The following is a 26,719-nucleotide window of genomic DNA, read 5'->3' on the forward strand; positions in this document are numbered from 1 at the left end:
CAGCTTCAGAAAAATGCAAAAAAGAAAAAAAGAAAAAGAAATTGCCTGTGTTACGATCATTTTGAATTCTTTTCAGAAGTCTTTGAAAACATTAATAACAATTAAAAATTTAATATTGAGCTTTGTACTGTTGTGTGAGATTCATAACATATGTCCTATATTCATGTTGGGAATTTACTACAAAATTTTATAAGAGTCCACAAAGTTACTTTAAGGACTTGTAATATACATGTGGGAGACATTAATGTAGTTCTTACATTTTTTGGAGCTAAAAGCTCACTCATGGTATAGAAATGTCAGGCTAGCTGTAGAAATGAATCAGAGAAATCATTATCCCATTATTTCTGAAGATTTATGCCTTGAACAGATAATAAATTTAATTCTGGGTCTCTAAAGCAAAATGACTCATTCATTATTAATTATAATTATGGAACCTTATCATGGCAGATGTCATACAGATAATTCCTAGGCCATATTAATATCTATCTATGACCTTGAGCTCATTGGGGGTGGAGGCCTAAGCCACAGTCCCCATCTCTCCTTTTATGTAGAGGACTCGACTCCCACGATGGTTTAGCAGCACTGTCACCTAATTCCCTAGTGCCAATGGAACAGAATATGCTCTAATTGGCTCTATGTATAAAGCCATCACAAAAATCACATTATCTGGTTTGAAAAAATATTTTAAAGACATGTGGTGCTGGTCTCACCACTGTTGGACAACCAATTCTCCATAATAAATAATATTAATCCCTGAAAACTCATAAAATTCAATTAGCTATTCAAGTCCTAAAATAGGATTGCATTAGTCACTTAGTGATCTATTGACTACTAGGAGCATTCAATCACTGACATGGCCTTGGGACCCTTTATAATGAAAAAATACTTTATTCTCATCAGCTAACTCATTTTAGACTTGTTATTCCAAATAGTAAGATGTTCCCATTCTCTTTTTATCTAAGCCTGTTTCATAATCAGCACCTCCAAGGACTGCCCTCTCCCACTTTTTGCATTGAGGAACTCCCTCTTTTTCTCAAAGGCTTGCCAAAGAACTGCCAAAAGAGAAGCACGAGCAACTTCCGACTTTGTTCTCCTTTCCACTGTCTTCCTTGTTAGAAACATTACACATGAAGAAAGGCAGAACATTACCCTTAGCCAGAGGCTCCTTGCATTCCAAGGGGGAGTAAAAGTTCACTATCTACTAACTGCAAACCATTAGGATGAATAGTCTGCCAAATTAAGAATGAAAACAATTTCCTTGCTATTACCTTAAAACTGTTTGCATATTAGCCTGACTGATGGTGGCACAGTAGATAGAGCATCAACCTGGAATGCTGAGGTCCCAGGTTTGAAACTCTGAGGTAGGTGGTTTGAGCGCAAGCTCACCAGCTTGATAGTGGGGTTGCCAGCTTGAGTGTGGGATTATAGACATGACCCCATGGTTGCTGGCTTGAGCCTAAAGGTTGCTGGCTTGAAGCCCAAGGTCTGTGGCTTGAGCCCAAGGTCACTGGATCAACTGGAGGTCCCTATCAAGGGACATATAAGAAGCAATCAATGAACAACTTAAGTGCCACAACTACAAATTGATGCTTCTTATCTCTCATTTTCTCTCTCTCACACACACACAAACAAAATAAAACTGTATGCTTATTATGCAGTGTTAGAAATATTTCCTTAAACTGGAGAGATAACTACTGAATACATATATAATATTTGTAATTAGTTTGTTTCTCAATTAGATGATTCCCATCTATATCTATGTCTTATTTCTGGGGGCTGCCAATATAGGATATTTTAAAAGAATATAGAGAGGGTATCACCAGGGCAGCCAAAACGGAGGTCTCTCTTCACTGTGCCAAAGATATGCAGGACCAGACAATAAAACAACTGTAAAGTAGAGCAGTCAAATGGATATACATAGAATTTGGGTTTGAATTTTATTACCTTACCTTGTCAGATATAAACAATTACTGGTGATAATAATTAAGCTAGCCAGTGTGTCCCCAGTAGAGTTCATTAATGATTACCATGGACAAAGAAATACAGATGTTTCTGCTGATATAGCCACAGCCTTGGGGTTACTTGTGGACTGTTGTGCATAATGCTACACTCCATAAGACAAAATATACTGCTGGGAAGTTTTGCACTGCATTTTTAACATACTATTTCCACAGTTGACATTTCAACATCATGATTGTTTACTCTCCTGGGAAATGTTGGCATCTTTTGCAAATTTCAGTGGCTGTTGAATAATTGCCATGGGGATGCCTCTTGCTTCTCATTTGCTGATTTAGACTCCCATCTAATTACAAGTCTGTGATATCTATTCTGAAATCTGTGTGTTTCATTTGCAAGTTAAAAATAAAAAAAGATCAATCCTTTTGGACTTGGTCATTTAGCAATACATTTATTCTCCTTTCTCTTGGTCTCCCATGCATGCAATGTTCTTTATTTTTAGATAAGGGTTTGGGTGAAGAATGAAATCTGTGACCAAGGAACAAATTGAAGCTTCCTGGTCTGTCTGGGAATTAAATGAACTGCTGCTCCAAAGGAACCTGTGATGACCTCCTCTATCTACAGCACGTTTTACTGTTGTGGTACTTTGCCACACGTGCAGGAAGGACTGTTTTTCTAAGAATGTGCCATAAATGAAATGTTATAATGTCAGTTCTTCCAGTGCCTTAATTGCTTAATCTGATGTTAAATACTTCCTTTCCAAACTATAGCTTTATCTACAAGTGGCTAAAATGGGTCACAAAAGAATGGGAGTTAGTATTGTTCACTTAGAGTTATTATTGAAGGTGTCATATTCATCCTGAATTCACATTTATTCTGAGACAGATCATGGCCACCCAGGGAGTCTTTTACATGCATCTCACCCATATTTATTTGTTCTGACTCTCCATTATGTAAAATAACAGCAGAGATTGATTATATTGTAGGAAGTAGAAAGTTCAGAAGAAAGAATTAACTACCGAACTGTGAATGAGGAGCCCCTGTATTCCTTTGAAAAGAAGATTCCAGTATTAGGTGGGGCAGAATGAGGTTGAAGGGAATGAAATGTAAATTAATTAAATCCTTCCTGTCTCAGTTCTAATATCTCTTCCCTAAGAAAATCTTCCCTGACTCCTCAGACTAAGTCACTCTGGAAAGTACTCTCTTTATACTCTTTTCCTTAGGTCCATAAACTTATAATTATGAGCTTACTTGAATGATACTTACCTCTCATTTTTTTAAACAAGTCTCACAAGGTAGTATAATGTAGTGATTAAAATATGTCTCTCAAGACTGGTTTTTGAATCTCATCTTGGCTTCTTACCAGTTGTATGACCTTCCTTTGTAAAATGAGGATCCTACTTCATAGAGGGTTGTTGTAAGGATTGAATGAGTTAATAGTTGTAAAACACTTAGGACACTGTCTGGCATACAGTAAGCATTCATCCAATAATCATTACCTATTACTATTTTTTTATTTTATTATCATAGCATTATTTTATTTTTAATTTTTTACATTGTATCTTATATTTATTTATTGTATTTTAATTCATTGGGATGACATTATTTTGCAAAACTATACAGGTTTCAACTCAATATAACACCACTGCACACCACATTGTTCACCCTCTGCCCCAAGCAAAGTCTCTTTCTGTCCCCATTTTCTCCCCCTTTGTTCTCCTCCACCACCTACCCCTGCACCTCCTTACCCTCTGGTTATTGCCACCCTGCTTTCTGTGTTTTTGTGTTATATATATACATTTTTTTGGCTAATTCCTCCACCTTCTTTCATTAATTTATACCTCACCCTTAAAACCCTAAGCTTTATGTAGACAGATGACATGCCTGATTTGTTCATGGTCATCACATTCCCAATATATGTTTCAGTGCCTGGCACATAAAAGCAATTCAACAAATATTTTCTGAATGAAATATATTGCCTAGAAACATGACTTAGTTACTCTGGAAGTGAATATGACCTCAAACACCAAAGGATTAAATTGGGCTTCTTTATAACATTACATTCAGGTTTTGAATGAACTAATTAGCCCTATTCTATCAAGATATCCTATGTGAGAATATTTTAGGAAGCATGATTTGATTCACTGATATCCAATTCTGCAGTAAAGAGCTGTGTCACAATGAGTTTTTTTTGTTTTGGGGTTGTTTTTTTTTTCATACAGAGACAGAGTCAGAGAGAGGGATAGACAGGGACAGACAGACAGGAACTGAGAGATGAGAAGCATCAATCATTAGTTTTTCATTGCGCATTGCGACACCTTAATTGTTCATTGATTTCTTTCTCATATGTGCCTTGACCGTGGGCCTTCAGCAGACTGAGTAACCCCTTACTCAAGCTAGTGACCTTGGGTCCAAGCTGGTGAGCTTTTGCTCAAACCAGATGAGCCTACGCTCAAGCTGGTGACCTCGGGGTCTCGAACCTGGGTCCTTGGCATCCCAGTCTGACGCTCTATCCACTGTGCCACTGCCTGGTCAGGAATGAGTTTTTTTTTATTACAGCTAAATTGTCTCTTTGTTTTAAGACAATTGCCAAAGCAGCAAGCTCTTTGAATATGATGATAATGATTTGTAATGCTCAGTAAATACAGTCACTTGCCAGTATTGTACTTCTTTTAAAGGAAGCCCTTTGCTTTTTGTTTAAACAGGAGAGAAAGCTAGAGATAGAGCCACAAAGAAAGTAAATGTTCAGATAAAGAAATTTAGAGACCTTGGTAGATGAAGATCAAGACAGAGACAGGTGGCAGTGGCAAAAGAAGCACCAAACAGGCTTGGATGGAGCCACAGGGAGCCAACAAAGACAAATTTCTTTAGGTCAACCATCCCAAAATAATTTTCCGATACACCTTATCAGTCAAAAGATGAGCTTTTGACATTTTCAGTAAAAAGATAAATTTTAATAAGTGATCAAGAGGCATCCTGAGTTCATGAGTCAGTCAGAAAAACAAACACCATTAAATATTCATCAAGACCCTGAGGCTATAGAGTGGGGATTAAGTTTCTGGGCCCTCTAGAAACTTTCATTTTAGCAGAGAGAAAATATTCAACAAACTAATAAGATCATTTTTGTATTGATCAACGCTTTGAAGAAGATAAAATTGTTCTATGAAGAACATGATGAATCTCATGGTGGGTGGTGCAGTGGGGAGACTGCTCATGTCTGATGGGAAGGCCAGAAATATGAGCTGAGACCTGAATGGTGAGAAAGAATCGGTCATCTGGGGGAAGAGTCTTCCCAGGTTGCCTAAGGGAGAAGGGGCAGCCAGTACAAGGTTGGAGTTTAACGGTGGTGAGACCACCCAGGTGGAGTGAGTGAGCAGGGCCTGATCACAGAGGGCATAGGATAAAGAGTAGGATAAAGAGCTTCCATTTTGCTTTCGTTGCAGTGGGAAGCCGTTAAAGTGTTTTAGGCAAAGGAATGATGTGAATTTAGATTTTTTAAAAGATCACTCTGCCTGCTGTGTGCAAAACTGATTGCCAGACAGGCAGTGGGGGTGTCAGGGAGACCAGTGAGGGGCTGTCACATTAGTCCAGGTGACAGATGGAGGCTTACTCGAGAAGCAGTGAGATGATGAAAGTGATTGAATTCTGGACATATTTCGGAGTGAATGGGACTTACAGATGGATTAATGAGTGATGTGGAGGAAAAAAAAAGATTAAAAGCTGATACCTTTGTTTTTGATCTGAGCAGTTGATGTGTGCATGATGGTACAATCTGGGCTACATGGGGAGAACTTAAAGGGAACTGGATTTGACAGGGGTCTCCGGAGTGAGGCTGAGAGGAAAGAACACAGTGGATCTCTTTGGACTTGTTAAGTTTCAGATGCCTAACAGGAATCTGAAAGGAGATATGAAGAAGGCAGTTGAATATAGAAGGTCCAGGTTGGAGAATAAAGGGTACAGGCAGTATTTAAATGCAGTAGTCTGCAGTGAGATGAGAAAAGGAGCAACAAGGACAGAGCCCTGGGGAACTTCAGATTTAAAAAATGACAGCCCCGGTTAGAAGCAACTGGTGAGGTAGGAAGAAAACAAGACGATGGGATTGAGAAGCATGGAGGATGAAGTGTTTCAAGAGGAAGTCAACAACTGTGTCAAATGGTATTTGCAGGTTGAGTCCCAGGTAGAATAAAAAATCAACCTTTGGTGTCAGTGGTATTTGGTCATTGATTGCTTTAATAAATTAAGTTACATTTGAAATCCCAATTGGATGAGGAAAATGGAAAATGAGAATGTGGAAACATCAATAAATCTTCAGACTTGTGCTGAAGAAAAGGAGTACCATCTGGAAGAGTAGCTGGGGGAGATTCAGGAAACTTGTAAGCCTATGGGAGATCCCACAGGAGAGAAACTGCAGAAGCAAATCCCAGAACAAAGTCACTAGGGAGGCGGGAGAGAGGGAGGGATGAAAAAATGAAAAAACTCTCCCCATCATTTCTATAACTGAACATTGCCAAGCACTTCAGGAACTGATTCTGGGCCCACCTCACTTCAGATCTTTGCAATCTGCACTTTATTTCCTTGAGAAAGTTAAGCATCTTTATTCTTCTGCCATATGCACTGTAGCAAACAAGACAAATCCAGGGCAAGAAGAGATTTGTACGGTAGTACTGTTGTCCGTATTCCCCTCCCCCCATTCTCCGTGCCATGTACAGCTGGAGGCACGTGTCTCTGAATTCAAGTCAGCAGAAGCCTGAGAACTCTTTTTTTAGTGCAAAATGTAAGATACTTTCTTAGTAATAATAGATGCATAGTAACAGTAATAATACATTGTAATAGTAGGTGTGTTATTTTTGTTTTAAAATCCCGTTAACATTTCTGTCATCTTCCTTACCTGTCCTCTTCCTAGTCCACATGCCCTTACCAGAATCTTGTTTATTTACTTTGTGAGAATACCATTCTAAGTTGGTCGCTGAGATTTTAATCATGTCTCCAGTTCTATAATGGTACCTCACTTTGGGTAACAGATAAGTACTAACTGAAAGAGTTGCCTCAGTATTGATACCGCTGCATATTGAGACATATTTTAACTGTACCTGTGTTGAGCATTGAAACAAAGTTTGATTATGAATAATTTATAAAGCATAATAAATGTTTTCCCACAACCATCTTGAAGTAAAGACAAGGACTGACGCGCCGGAGTCTGTGCAGATGGTGATTCACTTGTATTTCTAAACAGCGCCTCAGGTGCGTCCGCACTCAAGCGGACCTGTCAGTCCTCCCAGCACTCAGGTGCCACGGTTTTGATTGACACCGGAGAAGATTTCTGTCTTCTTAAAAGGAGACGATTTTATGGGAATGCAGATAATAATTACTCTTGCCTCTGGAGAGAAACTGGATTAGTCAAATATGAAGGAAAAGAACTCATAAAAAATAAGACACCTGTCTCAGCTAAAGGTCAGACTTCTCAGTCTAAATCTAAAGTACACATCGCCATTTATTCATTCAACCCAGGCATCTGTGATGTGGGTCTTTTTATTTTCTGGGCACCGTGACATGGATTTTACCATAAAAGACAACATCTCTGACCCCCGAATAGTCCAGGAAGGAGAGAGATGAGTAAGCTAAAAATGACCACGCCATGTAATAAATGACCGGAGGATGGACGGAATATGGTAGAGCAGCAGTTAAAAGGGAGGCAAGTCTCACCACTTGAGGGTGACACACTTGGGAATGTTTCCCTGGAGGAAGGAAGCTTGAACACAGCCTTGAAAGATGACTGGGAGTTAGTGATGTCAAAAAGGGTGCTAAGGAAAGAATGACCTACCTATGGATATGGAGACAAGAGAGCCCAAGTACTTGTGTAATTCCAAATGTTTTGGAAAAGCTCCCAAGATAAAAGAAAACTAAGATGTTCTTATACAGTTAAATGAGTGGGACAAGATGCCACCACTGTTGTTTTCAAAGGAGGTAAGCGCGAGGGCTGCAATACATAGAGACGTAGCTGTCTGCTCTGATGGATCTTGCATAATCTGGAAAGGGAGGCCAGAGATAGGATATCAGAACTCGCCCAGTCATCCTGGACACAGACAGACAGGAAGGAGAGAGAAAATTGTTACCATTGTGAATTTAGTATTTTGAGATGCTGGAGTTTGTTATAAAGGCTGGGTTATGATTCTCTTGTCTTTTTGTTTCTTTGTTTTTGTTTTGTCCGGAAATAATTAAGACTTCTCAAGACCCCTGCTCTCCCTATGGGTCTGTGCTCCCTGGGCTGACTTAGAAAACATAATATTTTTGGAGGTTCTTCCTATATTAAAGCCGAAAAGCTTTTGGTATGGTGTGCCAGAGTTTCAAAAAAAAATAATGCCCTTAGAGGCTTAAATTATACTAGCAGAATGAATATATATGAACAGTAAATAATGCCAGTGAGAGATCATTTCAGGATTCATACATTAAATCAGAAGGGAACCCAGAAAATCCATTTGATTTGATTTGATTCTTTTTAGCTAAAATATTAGTAATTAACGTTACAGTGCTCTCAAGATATGATGTGATTGTATACGTTGGTCACAGTGGAGAAGAAAATATAATGAATTTGTAAATGAGTGCGTTCTTTATACCTTTCTTATAAAAGGCAATTACTTATGCTTAAGGACTACAGAGAGATATCAGAGTGTACAAATTGGGTAGAACCTGAATCTTTCCTTTAAAATTCAGGAGATAAAATTAAACACAAGTAGATGTTCCTAAATATTAAAATTTAGTTGTATTCACTAAAGATCATAATGAAGAGAGACCACCTCGATTAAGCAGATTATTAACCTTTCTAATAGAAGGAGAAGTGCCTTTACCTCACCCCCGAATTCATGGCATTCTATAAGCTATACACAAATTTGGGTTAGATGAAATTTAAGGTTCTTTTCAAACTAAATGTGAAAATTACAAATGTACTAATTGGCTTTTGGTGAATCACTCAGACTTAATATTTCTGCCCTATCTGATTATTATCTGATTATTGAATGGTAAAGGCGCAATGATTTGACAAGTGAGTTCACAGGGTCAGACTCAGTCCAAATCTTAAATTTGAAAACTAGCCAACTAGGTCATTTTTTTATTTCCTAATCAGTAACAACACTCACGTAAACCATCCTGAAAGAACATTGACCTGTTCATTCAGAATTCATTGTCCTGGACCTGAGATCACCAGAAGTGCTTAAAGAGCCTTTGACTTTGATCACTAATTCATGAGAAAGTACTGCCTCTGTGACCAGAGACTTTAAGAACTAAAATGAATATTTCCAATGCTTTCTTGCTTTGAACCAGGATTTGAAAGGTACAAAGAATTAATTATGATAATCAGTGCCTCGTAATGCAAGTGAAATAAAATGTCATTGCAGCAAAGCTTAATCATAATTAGTACATCACAAGTTTTGAAATAAGTTGCTAATATGTAAATTTACTGAGGTACCATTTAATGCATGCTAATACTTTTCTAGAATAGGTGCTGCAAAAGTGACTACACATTACTATTTCTAGTATTAAATTGTCAATGGCAGACATCAAGCAATGAATATGAGTCAATAAAACACTTTTTTAAACTCCCAAATTAAATAACAAGCCATTATGTAAATTAAACTGATTTTATAATTATGGAATTAATCTGAGGTGCTAAACCAGTATATATAAAAACCATATTACATCACCATTATTTGAACCATGGTTTAAATGTATAAAATGTATTTGTATCTATAAAAAATGGCTTATGAAATTGAGGGAAAAAAGTTGATGTCAACTACGGTGTTAGTTCTAAAGGGTATTTAAAAAAGGAATAATCAGCATTTAGCTGAGTTTTTCTCCTTAGTGTAATAAGGCAAATTATTATGTGACATAAGCCATTTTCTAATACTGGGTTTAAGCTGCATTGACATAATCAAATTTTCAGAGGAAATTTAACTTGCATGCTAGACAGTTTAATTATCTGGTGCATACTGCAAATAGTTCCTGGCTCTGTTGTGAACTCACTTGTCAAAAACATAAAAATATTTTTAAGAAATTATGCCAGAGTTTGTCACCAAGACTGTCTATGACAATAATTTGAATACTTTAATGTTTTAATTATCTGGTGAATTATCTGCTTGCTGATACATATAAATATGTAGGTTCATTCAAATATTACTTAATTTGACCAAAACCTAGGTGGTAATACAAGAACTAAAATCATTCTTAAGCCAACATCTTTATTCCAAAAATTCTAAAAATGTAACATATCATCTTGTCCTCCTTAATGTGATGATTAAAAAGTTGGCAAAGAATTTGAAAATTATATCTAACTTTAATAGTATGCCAGAAATGCCTCCCTTACCTCTATCTACCTTACTGGTCCTGCTACCCCCTACTGTCCAGGGAACACATATACAGGCGCACTGTGTCTTTCATGTTTGTGGTGCTCCCTACTTCGTAAAGCCCTTTCACATGTATAACATTGTGTGTCCCTCACATTACCCTGAAATAGCTGGTACTATTAATTAGTATTTTCTTGTACAATTGAAGAAATGGAAGTCAGGCTGCACAGAACAGTCCTGATTTCAAATCCAGTCTATAGCCTCCTCCATAATTCTAAAGCTGACCCACTTAGCTTATAGGATTGTCTTGATATATTTTACACTTACTTTAGACAAAACTATGACGTGAGAGTTACACTCTTTTTCTAGTTTTAAGTGTATTATAAAGGGCTGCAAGGAGTTGAAAGTGGGCACACTGTCACAATGAGAAGGGATAGCAGAGAACTTGACACCATGGCAGGAAAGAGAGAAAATAGACTTTCTAAAGAGACTCGAGATCTAGCATCACCAGCTCTGCTCTGCTCCATTCAACATGGAAACCAGCTGGCTCCATGTCCCCGAGCACATCATGGTCGTGCAGCCAGGCACAGTGGCTGCTGTTGAGATCAGAATTCTATGGGTCATCAGGAAAGGATCAATTATGCCAGTTCACAAAGTATGCTAATTTTATTAACACCAATAATAATAATAAGGCTAATATTTACCAAGTACTTACTACCTGTTGGATATGTGAGAAGTCTTCCCTGGTTGTCAGATTCTGCCTTCTTCCAGCCTTATCCTCCCTTCCCAATCATCCATGGTCCCTTGACCTCCACCTGGAGACTTGGTCTTGCCCCAGTACTCAGAGCTTGTCCAAAATGGAGGCAAGAAGGCTGTGAAGATATTTGACTTGTAATCTAAAACTCAAAAACCAAACCACTATTTCTTTTAGTCTGGCTCAAAGTTCAGACCCTATTTCTTGTCCTGGTCTACTGCCTTATTCCTAAACTGTGTGTTCTGGTGCTGATAACCCTCCAGATTTCAAACTCCATTAAGAAAAAACTATTTGGTCTTATGCACTACTGTAGCCTCAGTAGTCAGTATCTGTGGACAAGCCCTGCAGGGGGTGAGGACGACGGAGACTCAAAGATCCGATTCCGGGGACCAGGTTCAGTGACTCAGATCCACTTTATTCAGAAAGTAAGCTAGCTTATATATACAGGTTCAGCCTATAGTGTGTTACAGTATGTTCTTCAAAGCCAATGGCTGAAAAGATCAGGGAGCTGCATCATTGGCACTGAGTCACTTCCTTATAGCGGGTGAGTTTTCTTCCTGGGTATACCCAGGAGGGTTCTGGGAGCTGGAGTATTCTCACAGCATTGCATGAGCCACAGCTGCTAGGAATGCACTCTGTGCTCCACCCACAAGTATCCAATGCCTGGCACAAAATAAGTACTCAGAGTAAGAATTCTACTGTTTATTAAATAAATGGAATGTACCAGTCTAGCCCTTATACTTCAGTTCTCTTAGTGTAACATTCCTAATATAATCATAGGCCACACCCAGCATAATTGGCAATATTATGCCAACTGTACCATGCATCCACAATGCTGCCTTCTAAAGCATTCATGGTATTTTTCCACTCTATTATGTATTGTTTTGTACACCTGTCACTCCAAATCCTGAGTGATATTCCTAAGATCTTTGTTGACACCCCTGTACATATTGATTGAACACCATTATGGATTATAGCTTCAACCACAAAATTCAGTAACCTCTAAATGAAATATTAAAGTGGATTTTTTCCAAACTTTCTTATTCTACCAGACACAAAACAGATGTGATTCATTGTACAACTGAATTTCTTTGTTAAATTAAATTTCTGTTAATGGAGAAATGCAAGTCTTATGATTTCACAGAAGTTGCTACAAATGGGAGGGTGAATGCAGAAAAAGGCTGGGAAGCTAGGTGCACACTAGGCAGCAGGCTGGGCCCCTCACTGGCTCTTACTGCCAGCCACACAGTACATGTCATTCTAACCCATGCCAGGACACATCTTAAAAGTGACTTGATTTCATGAGCCTTTAAGATTACTAGCAAATAATTGGAACTATAAATATTAAATCTATAAAGTCAAGGCTCTCCTTCACATGTTGTTCTTATCAAGTGGAGGGAGCAGTACAGAGGACTGGCCAAAAACACAGGCTTTCAAGTCCTACACATCTGAGCTTTGGGATCCAGGCTCCCTTTCTTAGTAATGGGGAACCTTGGGAAAATTACTCACTTTTTCTGAGCCTCACTTTGATCATCTATCAGACGAGGCTGATTATTATAGTCACCTCATGGGGCCAGTATGAAGATAAAATAAGACAATATATATAAAAACTAGGGATATCGGTAGATATTATTAGCTTTTCATTTGGATTATTATTAGATTATAATCTCTGGGCAAGGTCTATGCATTATATTTGCCGGAATCCTAATGCAACCGTGAAAAGTTAATTTAATTAAAAGTCTGGGCTTTTAAAGAAATAAGCTTTAATTTTCAGAAAAAAAAAGAAAAGACTTCTATATAGTATAGGTCAAATGAGGTGTGAGATAATGAGAAACCGAGCAGCTCTTGCAGCCTTTTTGGCTGAGCGGAAGTGATAGCAGTGTAGAAATCCAGTTTGGAAATATCTTTAGTCATCAGCAGACTTATGAAAAGAAGGGGCTTTCGTCTCTGTTAAAAGGAGTGGAAATATTATGCTCACTTGAGCTTTCTGCGCTTTGGCCTAGAAGGCAAAACTGAATGGGTTTCCTTGCCAGAAAAGAGCTAAGAGAATTTCATCTTTTCTCCAATCAAAGCAAACCTGGTTTCATTACCTCTTTTCTTCTGCCAAGCGAATATCTCAAAGCTCTCTGGCCAGCTCTTCACTGCAGCCAATCCTGTTTTTGAAACTTTTACTGATCCAGAAAATAGCTTAATCTGTGCTCTCAGGGAGAACGAAGATTGATGGGGGATCTCTAGCATTTGGCACTCAAATTTCTTAACTTGTAAAGTGACATGAACTAGTCACAAAGAAAGAGGCTTTTTTCAGTGGTGGGTGTGTGGGGGGGTTAGTATTCTGCTGTAAACATAATATCTCCCAAATAAATAGCTTCTCCTAACCTAGATAGAGTGGCTTTATTCCTGCTAAGGAGTTCATGTAACAGTATTTGTAAAAGAGCCCTATTTCAGAGACCATTGTTTGAAAAGAGACAAGAGAAAGGATAAAGAACAATAGCAAAGAAAAAAGTTGTCTTGCAGCCAGTCACCTCAGCAAACGCTTCCAATGCAAGGACTTAACTCAAGTAGACTGTAACAGCCTCCACTTACTGACCCTCACTCTGTCCAGGCACTTACCTGTATCATTTCCTTCTTACATTTAATTCTCAAAATGAATCTAGAAGGGAGCAGGCAGTATTATCCTCGTTTTGGAGATAAAGAATCTATGACTCTGAAGTATTAAGTGACTTATAGAAGACCACCTCATTCCTAAATGAAGGAGCCAGAATTTAAGTGTATGTTGCCTTAACTACTAAGTCCTAACCACTGTGCTCACTGCCCCCCAGAAGAGGAGAGAAAAGCTCAGCTTGATTACCTTATCACCAGCAAGGACAGCTTAGGACTTAACATTGTAGACACTGTGAAAGAGGACAATGCAGAATCAATCAGAAGGACTATAGAAGTAGGCAGTGCCTCACACCTGTTAGATTAGCTATTATCAACAAAACAGGTAATAACAAGTGTTGGAGAGGCTGTGGAGAAAAAGGAACCCTCAATACACTAATACACTGTTGATGGGAATGTAAATTAGTCCCATTATATGGGACTAGAATTTTTAGTTATGGAAGATAGTATGGTGGTTCCTCAAAAAATTAAGAATAGAACTACCATGTGACCCAGCAATCTCTCTACTGGGTATAAGCCCACAAAACTTGAAAACATGGGTATGTAAAGACACATGCACCCCCATGTTCATCACAGCATCATTCATGGTGGCCAAGACATGGAAACAGCCAAAATGACCTTCAATAAAGAGGATTGGATAAAGAAGATGTGGTACATATATACTATGGAATACTACTTAGCCATAAGAAATGATGACATAATATCATTTATGACAACATTGATGGACCTTGATAACATTATACTGAGTGAAATAAATAAATCAGAAAAAGCTAAGAATTGTATGATTCCATACATAGGTGAGACACAAAATTGAGACTCATGGACATAAACAGGGGTGCAGTGGTTACCACGAGGAAGGGAAGGGTGGAGAGGGAGGGTGATGAGGGAAGGGGAGGGGATTAAAGAGAAACAAAATATAGGGTGACAGAAGATGATTTGACTTTGGGTGATGGGTATATAACATAATTGACTGTCCAAAGAATGTGGAAATGTTTTCTCTAAATCTATGTACTCTGATTGACCAATATCACCTCACGCTATTAAATTTAATTGTCTAAATTAATAAAAAAAAAGTAGGTGGTGGTAGAAGTTATCTGGGACTAGAAAAATAATACATACTTGAAGAAGAATGGATGGTCAAAATGAGACCACAATTTTTAGTTTAATATGTATGTTTTCAGAAATCATTAGTTTAGTTATATATAGTGCATAATTGTTTTTATATGCATTGTTTTTTTGTTTTGGGTTTTTGTTTGTTTTTTTTTGTATTTTTCCAAAGTTGGAAACGGAGGCAGTCAGACAGACCCCCGCATGCGCCCGACCGGGATCCACCTGGCATGCCCACCAGGGGGCGATGCTCTGCCCATCTTGGGGCGTCGCTCTGCCGCAATCAGAACCATTCTAGTGCCTGAGGCAGAGGTCATAGAGCCATCCTCAGCACCCAGGCAAACTTTGCTCCAGTGGAGCCTTGGCTGCGGGAGGGGAAGAGAGAGACAGAGAGGAAGGAGAGGGGGAGGGGTGGAGAAGCAGTTGGGCACTTCTCCTGTGTGCCCTGGCCAGGAATCAAACCTGGGACTCCCTCATGCCAGGCCAACGCTCTACCACTGAGCCAACCGGCCAGGGCCTATTTTTTATTTTTTTAATGTCCCAATTAAAGCCCTGCCTGGATAGCTCAGTTGTTTAGAGCGTCATATGGAAGCACAGAGGTTGTCACTTCAATCTTCAGTCAGGGCACATATAGGAACAAATCAATGTTCCTGTCTCATACTCTCTCTCTCTGTCTCCCTCCCCCCCTCCCTCCCTCTCTCTCAAATCAATAAATTAAAAAAAATTAATAAAAAACAATAAAGTTTCAATTAGAGAATGGCTATATAGTGTAAACACTTGCATCCACCTATCCCTACTAATCATAATTATTGAACTTTTCCTAGAACATTCTCCCCATTTCCCAGTTTTGCCACATCCTATTACATTTACACTAATTTCCATAATTAATCATTATATTGTGTCTATTTTTCTATGTACTACAATCATATCTTCTACTTTCAAATATCTGGAGTGGGGTTCAGAAATGCATCATCACTGCTTACAGTGAGTCCAGCTGACAGCAGAAAAATTAAGAATGGATTCAAAGGGTCATTGATATTTTCTTAATTTTACCAAGTCCCATGTGGCAGATAAATATCAAGAAGGATATCTCAGCTGCTGAGGTCCACCCTGAGAAACAACGGGTCCCAGCCTCACACCACACCCCCCAGCCCAGGGATCCAGAGCTGGAAAGAGAAGTCCCTTTAACTTCTGGCTATAAATATCAGTGGGGATTGTGGCTGAGTGAGACAGAAGGCTGCTAGAATCCCTGGCAGTTCCTCTTAAAGGGCCCACACACAGACTTACTCAGACTCACTCCCTTTGAGGTCCAGCACTAGGGCAGCAGCTTGAAATGCACCAGTGACAGACAAGAAGGAACTGAAGTGTCTGGCATCAGAATAAGCACTGGAGGGCCAGCTTTCTCCAGACAAAAGTGCTAGCAGAAACATTGTTCTTTTTCTGAGCCTTCTACCCACAGAGCCAGCAGGCAGGTGCCATATCTGAGACTCCATCAACCTGGCTCACACTTTTTGCCCCACCCCGTGAGTCCACCCAAGCTGTTTCCAGTGACTTTTCCATTTGAATGGCCTGCCTGGGCACCTGGTTTAGACTTTCCTAAAATCTCTTAAATAAGCAACATCTAGCCTCAGTATGCCCCATATGTCTCACTAAGTGTCCTCAGGCCTGGCACTAGTGGCAGCCATCCTTGGTTTGCAGCATTACTTTTCTTGGGTACCTCCAAATGCAGCACAAATAACAGCCATTTGCAGAACACTTCGTAGCTCATGCCGATTGACCCCACTTGCAGAACGCAAGCAGTGGTTATCTTGGCCTGCACCTCCTAGAAGGCCCCAGAGTCAGCACACCTGGTGGACAGCTATAGACCTTGTTGAAGCACCACCACCCAGCCAACTCTACAAGTGACACACTCGAGAGGTAGGACTCAGCAGGCACCAGAGCCCTGCTGAATTTAGTCCTGCTCCTTGAGGTGGGCCCCTACACAGCTGATCCTCCACGGTGGTCTCAGCCAGTCCTGACAGCCAATGGCATGGGGGTAAATCCCCTCCATTTACATGCCGATAGCAATCAAGATTCAACTACAACAGAAGGATGTGCATAGCCCACATGGGAGGTTGCACTTGGAGTACCCAGCTCGGGTAAACAGGGAGACTGTGCCACTGGACCCTATAGGATACTGACTATATTAGGCCACTCCACCAAGCCTAAGATATGTAGCAGTTCTACCTGATACATAGAAACAAGGGTAGGCTGCCAAAATGAAGAGACAAAGCAACATATTCCAAATGAAAGAATAGAATAAAATTCCTGAAAAAGAACTTAACAAAATGGAGACAAGCAATCTACTAGATGCAGAGTTTAAAACAAGGATACTCAGTGATTGGGGGAAGAGTTGATGAACTTAAAGAGAACTTCAGCAACATAAAAAAGGACATGGAAACCATAAAAAAGAACCAGTCAGAAGTGAAGGATACACTAACTGAAATGAAGAATAATTTACAGGGAATCAATAATAGAGTAGATGAAGCTGAGAATCAAAACAGCAATTTGGAATATAAGGAAGCAAAAACCACCCAATCAGATCAGGAAAAGAAAAAAAGAAAGAAGAAGCTAAAAAAAATGAGAATGGTATAAGGAACCTCTAGGACAACTTTAAGTGTATCAACATTTGCATCATGGGGGTAACAGAAGGAGAAGACAGAGAAAGCAACAAATCAAAAACCTATTAAAAAACATGACAGAAAACTTTCCTAATCTGGTGAAGGAAATATACATACAAGTCCAGGAAACACAGAAAATCTCAAAGAAGATGAACCCAAAGAGGCCAACACCAAGACACATCATAATTAAAATGCAAAAGTTTAAAGAGAATGAGAGAATCTTAAAAGCAGCAAGAGAAAAGCAGTTAGTTACCTACAAGGGAGCTCCCGTAAGACCATTGGCTGATTTTTCAACAGAAAATTTTCGGGCCAGAAAGGATTGGCAAGAGATATTCGAAGTGATGACAAACAAGGACCTACAACCACAATTAATCTACTCAGCAAAGCTATCATTTAGAATTGGAGGACACATAAAGAGATTCCCAGACAAGAATAAACTAAAGGAGTTCATCACCACCAAACCGGTATTACATGAAATGTTTAAAAGGTCTTCTTTAAGAAGAAGAAGAAAACAGATAAAAAATATTAATAATAAAATTACAATAAGTACATATCTATCAACAATTGAATCTAAAAAATAAATAAACAGCTTTGGCCAGGTAACTCTGTAGGTTAAAGAGTTATTCCAATATGCCAAGGATGTGGGTTCAAATCCCAGTCAGAGAACATACAAGAATTAATCAATGAATGCATAAATAAGTGGAACAGTAAATTGAAATTTCTCTTTCTCTAAAACCAATCAATAAAAAGATAAAATATTTAAAAAACAAAATAAGTAAACAGAAAGCAGAAACAGACTCATAGATACAGAGAACATTTTGATGGTTGCCAGAGGAGAAAGGGGTTGGAGGCTTGATTGGAAAAAGTGAAGATTAAGAAGTACAGATTGATAGTAACAGAATAGTCATGGGGATGTTAAGTACAGCATAAGGAACATAGTCAGTGATATTCTAATAACTATATGTTGTCAGATGAGTACTAGATTTATCAGGATGATCACTTAATAACTTATATAATGTCTATTCACTGGGAAGTACACCTGAAATTAATATAATATTGTATATCAACAATATTATTTGAAAAATAAAAAATGATATAAAAATAATTAAATATTACTTTTCCAAATAATCTTCTTTCTATTTATTTATTTAGTGAGAGGAGGGGAGGCAGACAGACTCCCGCATGTGCCCTGACAAGGATCTACCTTGCAAGCCCACTAAAGGGAACGCTCTGCCTATCTGGGGCCCTTGCTTCATTGCAACTGGGGCCATTGTTTAGTGTCTGAAGTGGAGGCCATGGAGCCATCCTCAGTGCCTGGGGCCAAATTACTCCAGTAAAGCCATAGCTGCAGGAGGAGAGGGGAAGAAGGAGAGAGAGAAAGAGAGGGAGGCATGGAGAAGCAAATGGACGCTTCTCCTGTGTGCCCTGGCCGGGAATGGAACCTGGGACATCCACATGCTGGGCTGATGCTCTACCACTGAGCCAACCAGCCAGGGCCCAAATAATCTACTTTCTCAACTTCCATACTCTATAATTTTCAATGTATAATATATTAACTTGGTAAATTAAGTCAGTGTACTTCTTTATCTAGGGTGGGGAGAAAGTAAGTTTACAGTTGTGAGTATGCAAAAACAGAGTTTATCCTTGTATTTTATTTATTATTATTTTCCATATGAACAACTCTAAACCTACTTTTACCCTACCCTGTACACATTAACATCTGTTCTACTTATTTACCTGTTAATCCTTTTGGTAGCACTTCTTTGTTTTAGTTGTTAATGGTTTATAAAAATTTCAAGGCCCCACTATTATTCCACTATTATTTTTATTTTTCCAAGTTTTCTTGCCATCTTGTCTGACTTTTCTGTCTGTGGAATTGTAATACTTTATAAACCCACTGTGGTCCCTATCAGGTGAAGCGGTTTTTCCCTGTACTGGTCCCTATCAGGTGAAGCGGTTTTTCGGTTTTTCCCTGTACTGGTCCCTATCAGGTGAAGCGGTTTTTCCCTGTACTGGTCCCTATCAGGTGAAGCGGTTTTTCCCTGTACTGCTGAGTGATTCTCTGACCCTGGCAACTGCATGGCCATCTGAATGTCTCCTCTCTCCCTCCAGCTCTGCACTTGGAAATCCTTCAGATTTCACACAGGAATGCATTTTAGCATAGCCATTCTCAGCCACACGTCTTGCCCTGCACTTTTGGAAATTTTATTCTCCAAAATAATGTAGAAGTGGATGATGATGGGAATAAAACCCTAAAAAAAATTCATGGAATGGAGTGGCGTGTCATCTTAGAAAAAAAGATTCAATTCAAAGTGTAGGAAAATTACATTTGCAGAATCCCTGAAAATATCTATTTAGTTTGGCATAAAATATCTATGTATAGTGCTCACAAAAATTAGGGGATATTTCAAAGTGAATGTGAAGTGATAAAATATCCCCTAATTTTTGTGAGCAGTATATTTATATATTACACTATATATATGATGTCATATATAGTAAAATGTACACTCATTTAGGGAAATAAGACATCAATATATTTAGCTGCATTTTTTTTACCCCTTGCCTCTATCAAGCCTGTTTATTTTAATTTATATAAATGAAATACACTTTTGAGGCAGTTTGATCCTATTGCATGGTTAAGAGAGGCTTCTTGATTCTTGGGGTGTTCTGTTATAAGACCTCTGATTTCTGAGGTAAACAATGTGAAAAAAAATTTTAATTATACCTTCTTTCAGGCTCTGAGTTTGCCCTTTGCAAATAGCAAACTAAACTATATATTAGACTTAGATTTTATTTCTCAATTTGACTCGGTAGGTCTTATTTAATGTTTATTTATACCAGAATATGATGAAGTTCGAGGAGTGAGTTTTAGTGTTATGAGTTTTCATATCTGTGTGTGTGCATGCACGTGTGCACCTTTTTCATTAAATGAAAAGAAATTGAGAGATGCTGCATCTGAGACGGCTGTATCTCTAGAATGTTTCTAGAAATTATTAAATAAATATTTGTTTGAAGAATTGTGTTCCTTGAATCTATGAAAGGACTAACTTTGACATCTGGCTTTTCTTAATAGAGCTGTTTACAGGGAGGTATGTGATTATCTGCATTAATTACTATCCATGAGAGTGGGGAGGGGTCTTCACTTTGCACCATGTTATTTTCTCATGCCAAATGCATTGGTTTCTCTGTCTGGTGCTAAATGCCCAATATGAGTAGCTAATTTCGCTTCCCTGTTTAGCAAGAGAACATTTTCATCGCTGTCTCCAATAGTGCTTGCTCTTCACATACTGTTTTAATGAATCCCTTATGTGGGAAATGTAGGATGAGCCTTTGTTCCAACTGGGAACGAATATCGGGTCTTGAAGATCTCTTAGGAATGATTTTCTGTCTATCAGTGAAGAGTTTATGATCATAGCCCAGGACTTGAATCAAAGAAAAAATAATGATAATCCTGTTTGACAAATACACTCTGGTTGACTAAGAACTGTGCTAGAAGAAACGGTTGGAATATGATCATTGTTGTAAAGAGACTTCCACTCTAGTGTGGTAGATAAACACAGAACCAGATAGCTACACTATGGTGCAAAGAGTTCTGCAATAAAGGGATGATCATGACCTCATGACCCAGACATCTGGTGATTAATTCTTCTTGGTTAGCAACAATCAAACAAACAAAAACCCCAGTTCACTATGGGAGGAAATCAACAGGGTAAAAATACTATAAGGAAAAAAAATCAGCAGCAGCAGCAACAGTCATAAATGCTACATAAACTAGTTTCTGGAAATCTGCATGGAAAAGCGGAGTTTTGAAGGATGACGATGGATACAGGCAAATGTATTTCCAGGTGGCGACATCAGTGTTTCAGATTTGTGTAGGCATGAAAATGCTCCCTCTGACGCAGGAGAAATGAATTGGTCACCATTACTTATCTCTTTGTGTGCTTATTTGGGGTACTGGACATTAAAAACTAGGAATGGCCTCGTAAGCCATACTATTGATTTTCAAAAGTGCCCTCTGGGTGATTCAGAGGTTATAGTGCAGAAGAACGATATGGACATATTTATGTTTTAGAAAGAAAACTGGCAACAGAATAGGGAGCTGAAGCCAAGAAAACAGTTGGGAATAGTTTGGCCCTGCCAGCTAAATATGGAGCTTGCCTTCCATTGCTTTTTCCTTCTGGGAGAGGGTTAAGGCAAAGGAGGAAATAAAAAAAAAAAGAGGAAAGGAAGAAATATAAAAGAGGTGGACAGCAAAGACTCTCTGGAGCAGTTTATATGAATCACGAGTAGGAGGGAGGGAGTGAAGCTTTCCCTCTTTGTACCTCACACGATCTTAGAGGGATTCACCAGCCCCGAAGTCAGGAACAACCTACTGGATACTGTCTCTTAGTTTCTGACACCTTTCTCTTTTTTGCCTCTCATATCTGATCTTATCACTGAATTGAATTTAAGGGAAAATACCTTTCCCTATCACTTTTCTAACATTGCCAACACTGGCTTCATGTTTAAGCACTTAGCACCTAATCAAGATCCTGGAGGGCTTATTTCCCCTCTCTGTGTTTAATGCAGCCTGTAGCTGATCCCCTAACTGCTCTGCTTTTATCATTACGAGCCCTGTTCAAGCTTCATTTGGAGGGACAGTCAAATTTTCAGAATAAATCTGAAGAGTCCATCCTATCTACCACCATGATCGCGCCCATTTACTGCCTTTGGTCATAATTTTTCTCCCATAAGTCCTTTTAGAATCATCACTTCTTATTCTACATTTACCAAAATTCTTTTAATCCTTTAAAAAATTTAAAATTCAGGCCCTGGCTGAGTAGCTCAGTTGTTTGGAGTGTTGTCCCAATACACCAAGGTTGCAGGTTTGATCCCCTGTCAGGGCACATACAAGATCAACCAGTGAATGCTTAGATGAGTGGAGAAACAAATCAATGTTTGTTTTTTTTTCTCTCTCTCTCTCTCTGCAATTAATAATTTTGTTGTTGTTGTTGTATTTTTCTGAAGTTGGAAACGGGGAGGCAATCAGACAGACTCCCACATGCGCCTGACCGGGATCCACCCGGCATGCCCACCAGAGGGTGATGCTCTGCCCATCTGGGGCATTGCTCTGTTGCAACCAGAGCCATTTTAGCACCTGAGGCAGAGGCCATGGAGCCATCCTCAGCGCCCGGGCCAACTTTGCTCCAATGGAGCCTTGGCTGCAGGAGGGGAAGAGAGAGACAGAGAGGAAGGAGAGGGGGAGGGGTGGAGACGCAGATGGGTGCTTCTCTCCTGTGTGCCCTGGCCAGGAATCGAACCTGGGACTCCTGCACACCAGGTCAATGCTCTACCACTGAGCCAACTGGCCAGGGCCAATAATTTTTTTTTTTAAAGTCAAAGATCAACTCAAATTCGATGTCTTATGACATTTTTTTGATGAGCAAGGGAAGGCCACACTTCTTTCCTTTTATACAAGGGCTTGAAACTTTACTGAGAAAGTCCTCCTTATTTTTCTACTGATATTATTCACCTGAATATTTCACATTAGATCCAACAGTCTAATAGTTCCCAGTGGGAACATAACTTAGTTCAATGCGGCTAATATTTATTGTGAACCTAACACACATGTAAGGCATTATGCTAAACATTCTCAGGATGTCAATATGAAAGCATAAATATGTCAAATGTCTGCTCTTGAGAAGAACAGTTTAACAAATGTATTCATTATTTCCACTTTATCTATATGATTAATAATATATGTGACCTTTCAAATATGAAACTCTTCCTTCATGGGGTTGGCAAACTCCAGAAGTAGATGAAATTGTGATGGAAGCTACATAAGCACACATTTCACAGAAAGCATTTGGTCTCAGTAGATGCAGAAATGTAACCACACCTTCAATATTAATCTTAGTGTATATGTTGTTAATTATGTCATATGTCTTATTCTGATCAGGCTGCTAGCACTTAGACTGGGTAGCTTGTAAACAACAGAAATTTATTTCTCAGTTCTGGAGGTTAGATGTTCAAGATCACAGTGCCAGCATATGGCTAGCAGAGGGCTATCTTTTGGGTCACAGACAGCCAACATCTCCTTGGGTTCTCACATGGAAGAAGGGGTAAGGGAGCTCTCTCGAGCCTCTCACGCCTTAATTTCATTCATGTGGATTCTGTCCTCATGACCTTGTCATTTTCTAAAGGCACTAGCTCCTCATACCATCACACTAAGCATTAGTATTTCAACATATGAATTTGGGGGGAACACCAACATTCAGACTAGAGCACCATGAATATTAGAAGTGCCTTCCTGAGGGGATGGAAGTTTGGGAAACTATGATGCATCCATTCCACACACCATCCTTAAAAATTAGTACCTGCTATTAATTTTAAAGGAAAGCAAATGTAATTTCTTTCCACTCTTTTGCCTAAGAGGAAAATTTAACTAACGAGTTCATAACAGTGATATAAGTGGATTTCATAAAGGACGTAGACAAGCTTGATAAAAATTTAAGACCAAATGTACATATGGTTGCATGACCCTGACATTTACACTAAGAGCCATCTACTATCTGGTACTCTGAGCACTAATTAGAAGGAAATCAGTTTTAAGGAATCAATAATTCCTTTAGACAGTAAACTAGCTTTCCATCAAATTATGGGAATTTTATCCCAGATATGCATTTGATTATTACAGGGAAAAATAAAGGAGTAAGGTTCATAAGAAAGCAGAAGTACCCTATGTTATAATCTTTGACCAATGCTTTCTAATTGTTCTTTTTCATATTCTTTAAATACAGAATCCCCTTCACCTACAGCTGAGTTTAGAAAATTCATTAAGTTCTGATGCTGATGTCACTGTCTCAATCCTGACCATGAACAACTGGTACAATTTTAGCTTGTTGCTGTGCCAGGAAGACTGGAACATCACCGACTTCCTCCTCCTTACCCAGCATAACTCCAAGTTCCACCTTGGATCTATCATCAACATCACTGCCAACCTCTCTGCCACCGAAGACCTAATAAGCTTCCTGCAGGTCCAGCTCGAGAGCATTAAGAACAGCACGCCCACAATGGTGATGTTTGGCTGCGACATGGACAGTATCCGGAGGATTTTTGAAATTACCACCCAGTTTGGGGTAATTCCACCTGAGCTTCTCTGGGTGCTGGGGGATTCACAGAACGTCGAGGAACTGAGGACAGAAGGTCTTCCCTTAGGGCTCATTGCTCATGGAAAAACGACACAGTCGGTCTTTGAGTACTATGTGCAAGATGCCATGGAATTGGTCGCAAGAGCTGTAGCCACAGCCACTATGATCCAGCCCGAACTTGCTCTCATTCCCAGCACAGTAAACTGCATGGATGTGGAAACTTCAAATCTCACTTCAGGACAATATCTGTCAAGGTAGGATCCAAAGCCTGGGTTACATCCCTGTTCACAGGGCTGGGACAGGAAGTAAAATTTCCCTATCTCTTTTGTAAAAATCTTGACTCTGAGTAACTTTAAACTCCAATAATATTTCTGAGAGGTGTTCTGGTTATATAAGGCTAGTAGTTCGTGATCTGTCATCTGGAATTTGACCTATAGAGTTTTAGTACATTGTGTATAGTGGGAACACTCAGTCCTACTTTTAAACTCTGGCTTAGTCTCCTGCTAGGTGTGTCTTCTTGGAAAGGTGTTTAACAACCCTGAGCCTCAGTTTTCTAATTAGTAAACTTGGATAATATTGAATAGCATGATATTATAATAAAGATGTCATGGCATTATGTATAAAAAGTACCTAACACTGTGCTCAGCTCATAGTAGATGCACAACATATGTTTCTATCTCTGCCCATACTTTCCCATATCAACAGACTTGGACAAATATTTCTGAATCTTTACAGAGAAAAGTAATTAGTGAATCAGGTAATAGACTTTTCTCTTTCCTCCTAGGCACTGATGCTAAAAACACTATAAAATAGTGGTGAAGGCATAGACTCTGAAGCCAGACTCTGAACTTGAATTTTGGCTCTGCCACTTACTACTTACATGACTCTGAGCCCTAGTTTTCTATGTTATATATTCATTTATGTAATTAATATATCCTACTATTCATGGAGACATTGTGACAGATACACAGGTAGGTAGATACATATATGCATACATACATACATGCATAGAAAGATGGAACAAGCTAAGAGTTCCTACAAGAGTAGTATATACATATATATTTTATTATTATTATTATTTAAGTATCTTTCCTCTTCAGTTCCTCAATCTGGCTCAGAAGCTAAAATGAAAAAGTCCATTTAAATCAAAGACTAACCCATTTTATAGACCTGGTTTTCTTGATCCCCCAACAAGAGAATATCCTTAAAAGATATTTTATTGGGGCCTGGATTTTTTTTTCTGAAAAGGATCACCTATGGTTAGAGAGGCAAAGCAGAGAACTATGGCACTTTCAGAGGTGAAGGCTTAGCTCTAGGCTCAGCCCCGTTTTTAGGCAATCCTCTTGGCACAGGGACATCTGACCCTATTGAGGAACACAAGGCAACCTCATAGTGTCTTACCTTTTAGAAAGACATAATTATTTGATGGAAGATCAAAAGATAACTAAGCATTTTACATTTAATTTTATATAAGTGAATCTAGCACCTACTATGTGCAAGGCAACATGTTAAATGCCGTATATATGGCAGAGTTCAAGTACAACCTATATACTCCCTAAAGAAGGTTGTTAATAAAATAAAACAATTCAGAATTTATTTACTAGGAAACTTTTAATGATAAATTAGATGTTCTATCATACTCTTATCTTTCCATTTTTTTCCATATTGTATTTGAATTTTTACAGGATATAACTAAATGCATATTTTTACTTTATAGCTGCTGTTGGGGTTTAATCTACTGTTTTTGAACTAGCAGATAAGTGAGGCTCAGGATTTTATCTAGGATAAAAAACATTCTCCTTCTTATCAAAAATATAAGTAAAGTTTTTATTTATAAATCAAAATAGTCACTATTTTGAAAGGACACTCAGCAGGCAGGAAAAACCACTTGTGAAAACTACGCTGAGTTATTTAGCCTCTTTCTGTCTGATGTGAAATGGAGAGACTGAGAAAAATGTTTTTGTTGGATCTAAAAATGTTTAAAAACTACAGAGAGAAATATTTGCTGATATGGATTTATATATACATTAAGGGGTCATTTTATTAAGATCACTGATTTTTCTGGCTCCTCAAGATTTAATTTATATTAAAGATATATGTCTCCTTCTACAGGATTCC

General features: G+C 38.7%; 1 protein-coding gene across 3 annotated transcripts in view; it reads left to right on the top strand.

Moving 5' to 3' along the window:
* Positions 1 to 26,719, top strand: part of GRIN3A (glutamate ionotropic receptor NMDA type subunit 3A) — a 172,866-nt gene that overhangs the window by 29,634 nt on the left and 116,513 nt on the right. For all 3 annotated transcript variants that reach the window (XM_066367539.1, XM_066367541.1, XM_066367540.1), the window contains one exon: positions 24,251 to 24,855. In XM_066367539.1, the coding sequence (XP_066223636.1) occupies positions 24,251 to 24,855 (605 nt within the window). The remainder of the gene's footprint in view (positions 1 to 24,250; positions 24,856 to 26,719) is intronic.

This window comes from Saccopteryx leptura, chromosome 2, assembly GCF_036850995.1.
Source record: "Saccopteryx leptura isolate mSacLep1 chromosome 2, mSacLep1_pri_phased_curated, whole genome shotgun sequence".
Lineage (NCBI taxonomy): Eukaryota > Metazoa > Chordata > Mammalia > Chiroptera > Emballonuridae > Saccopteryx > Saccopteryx leptura.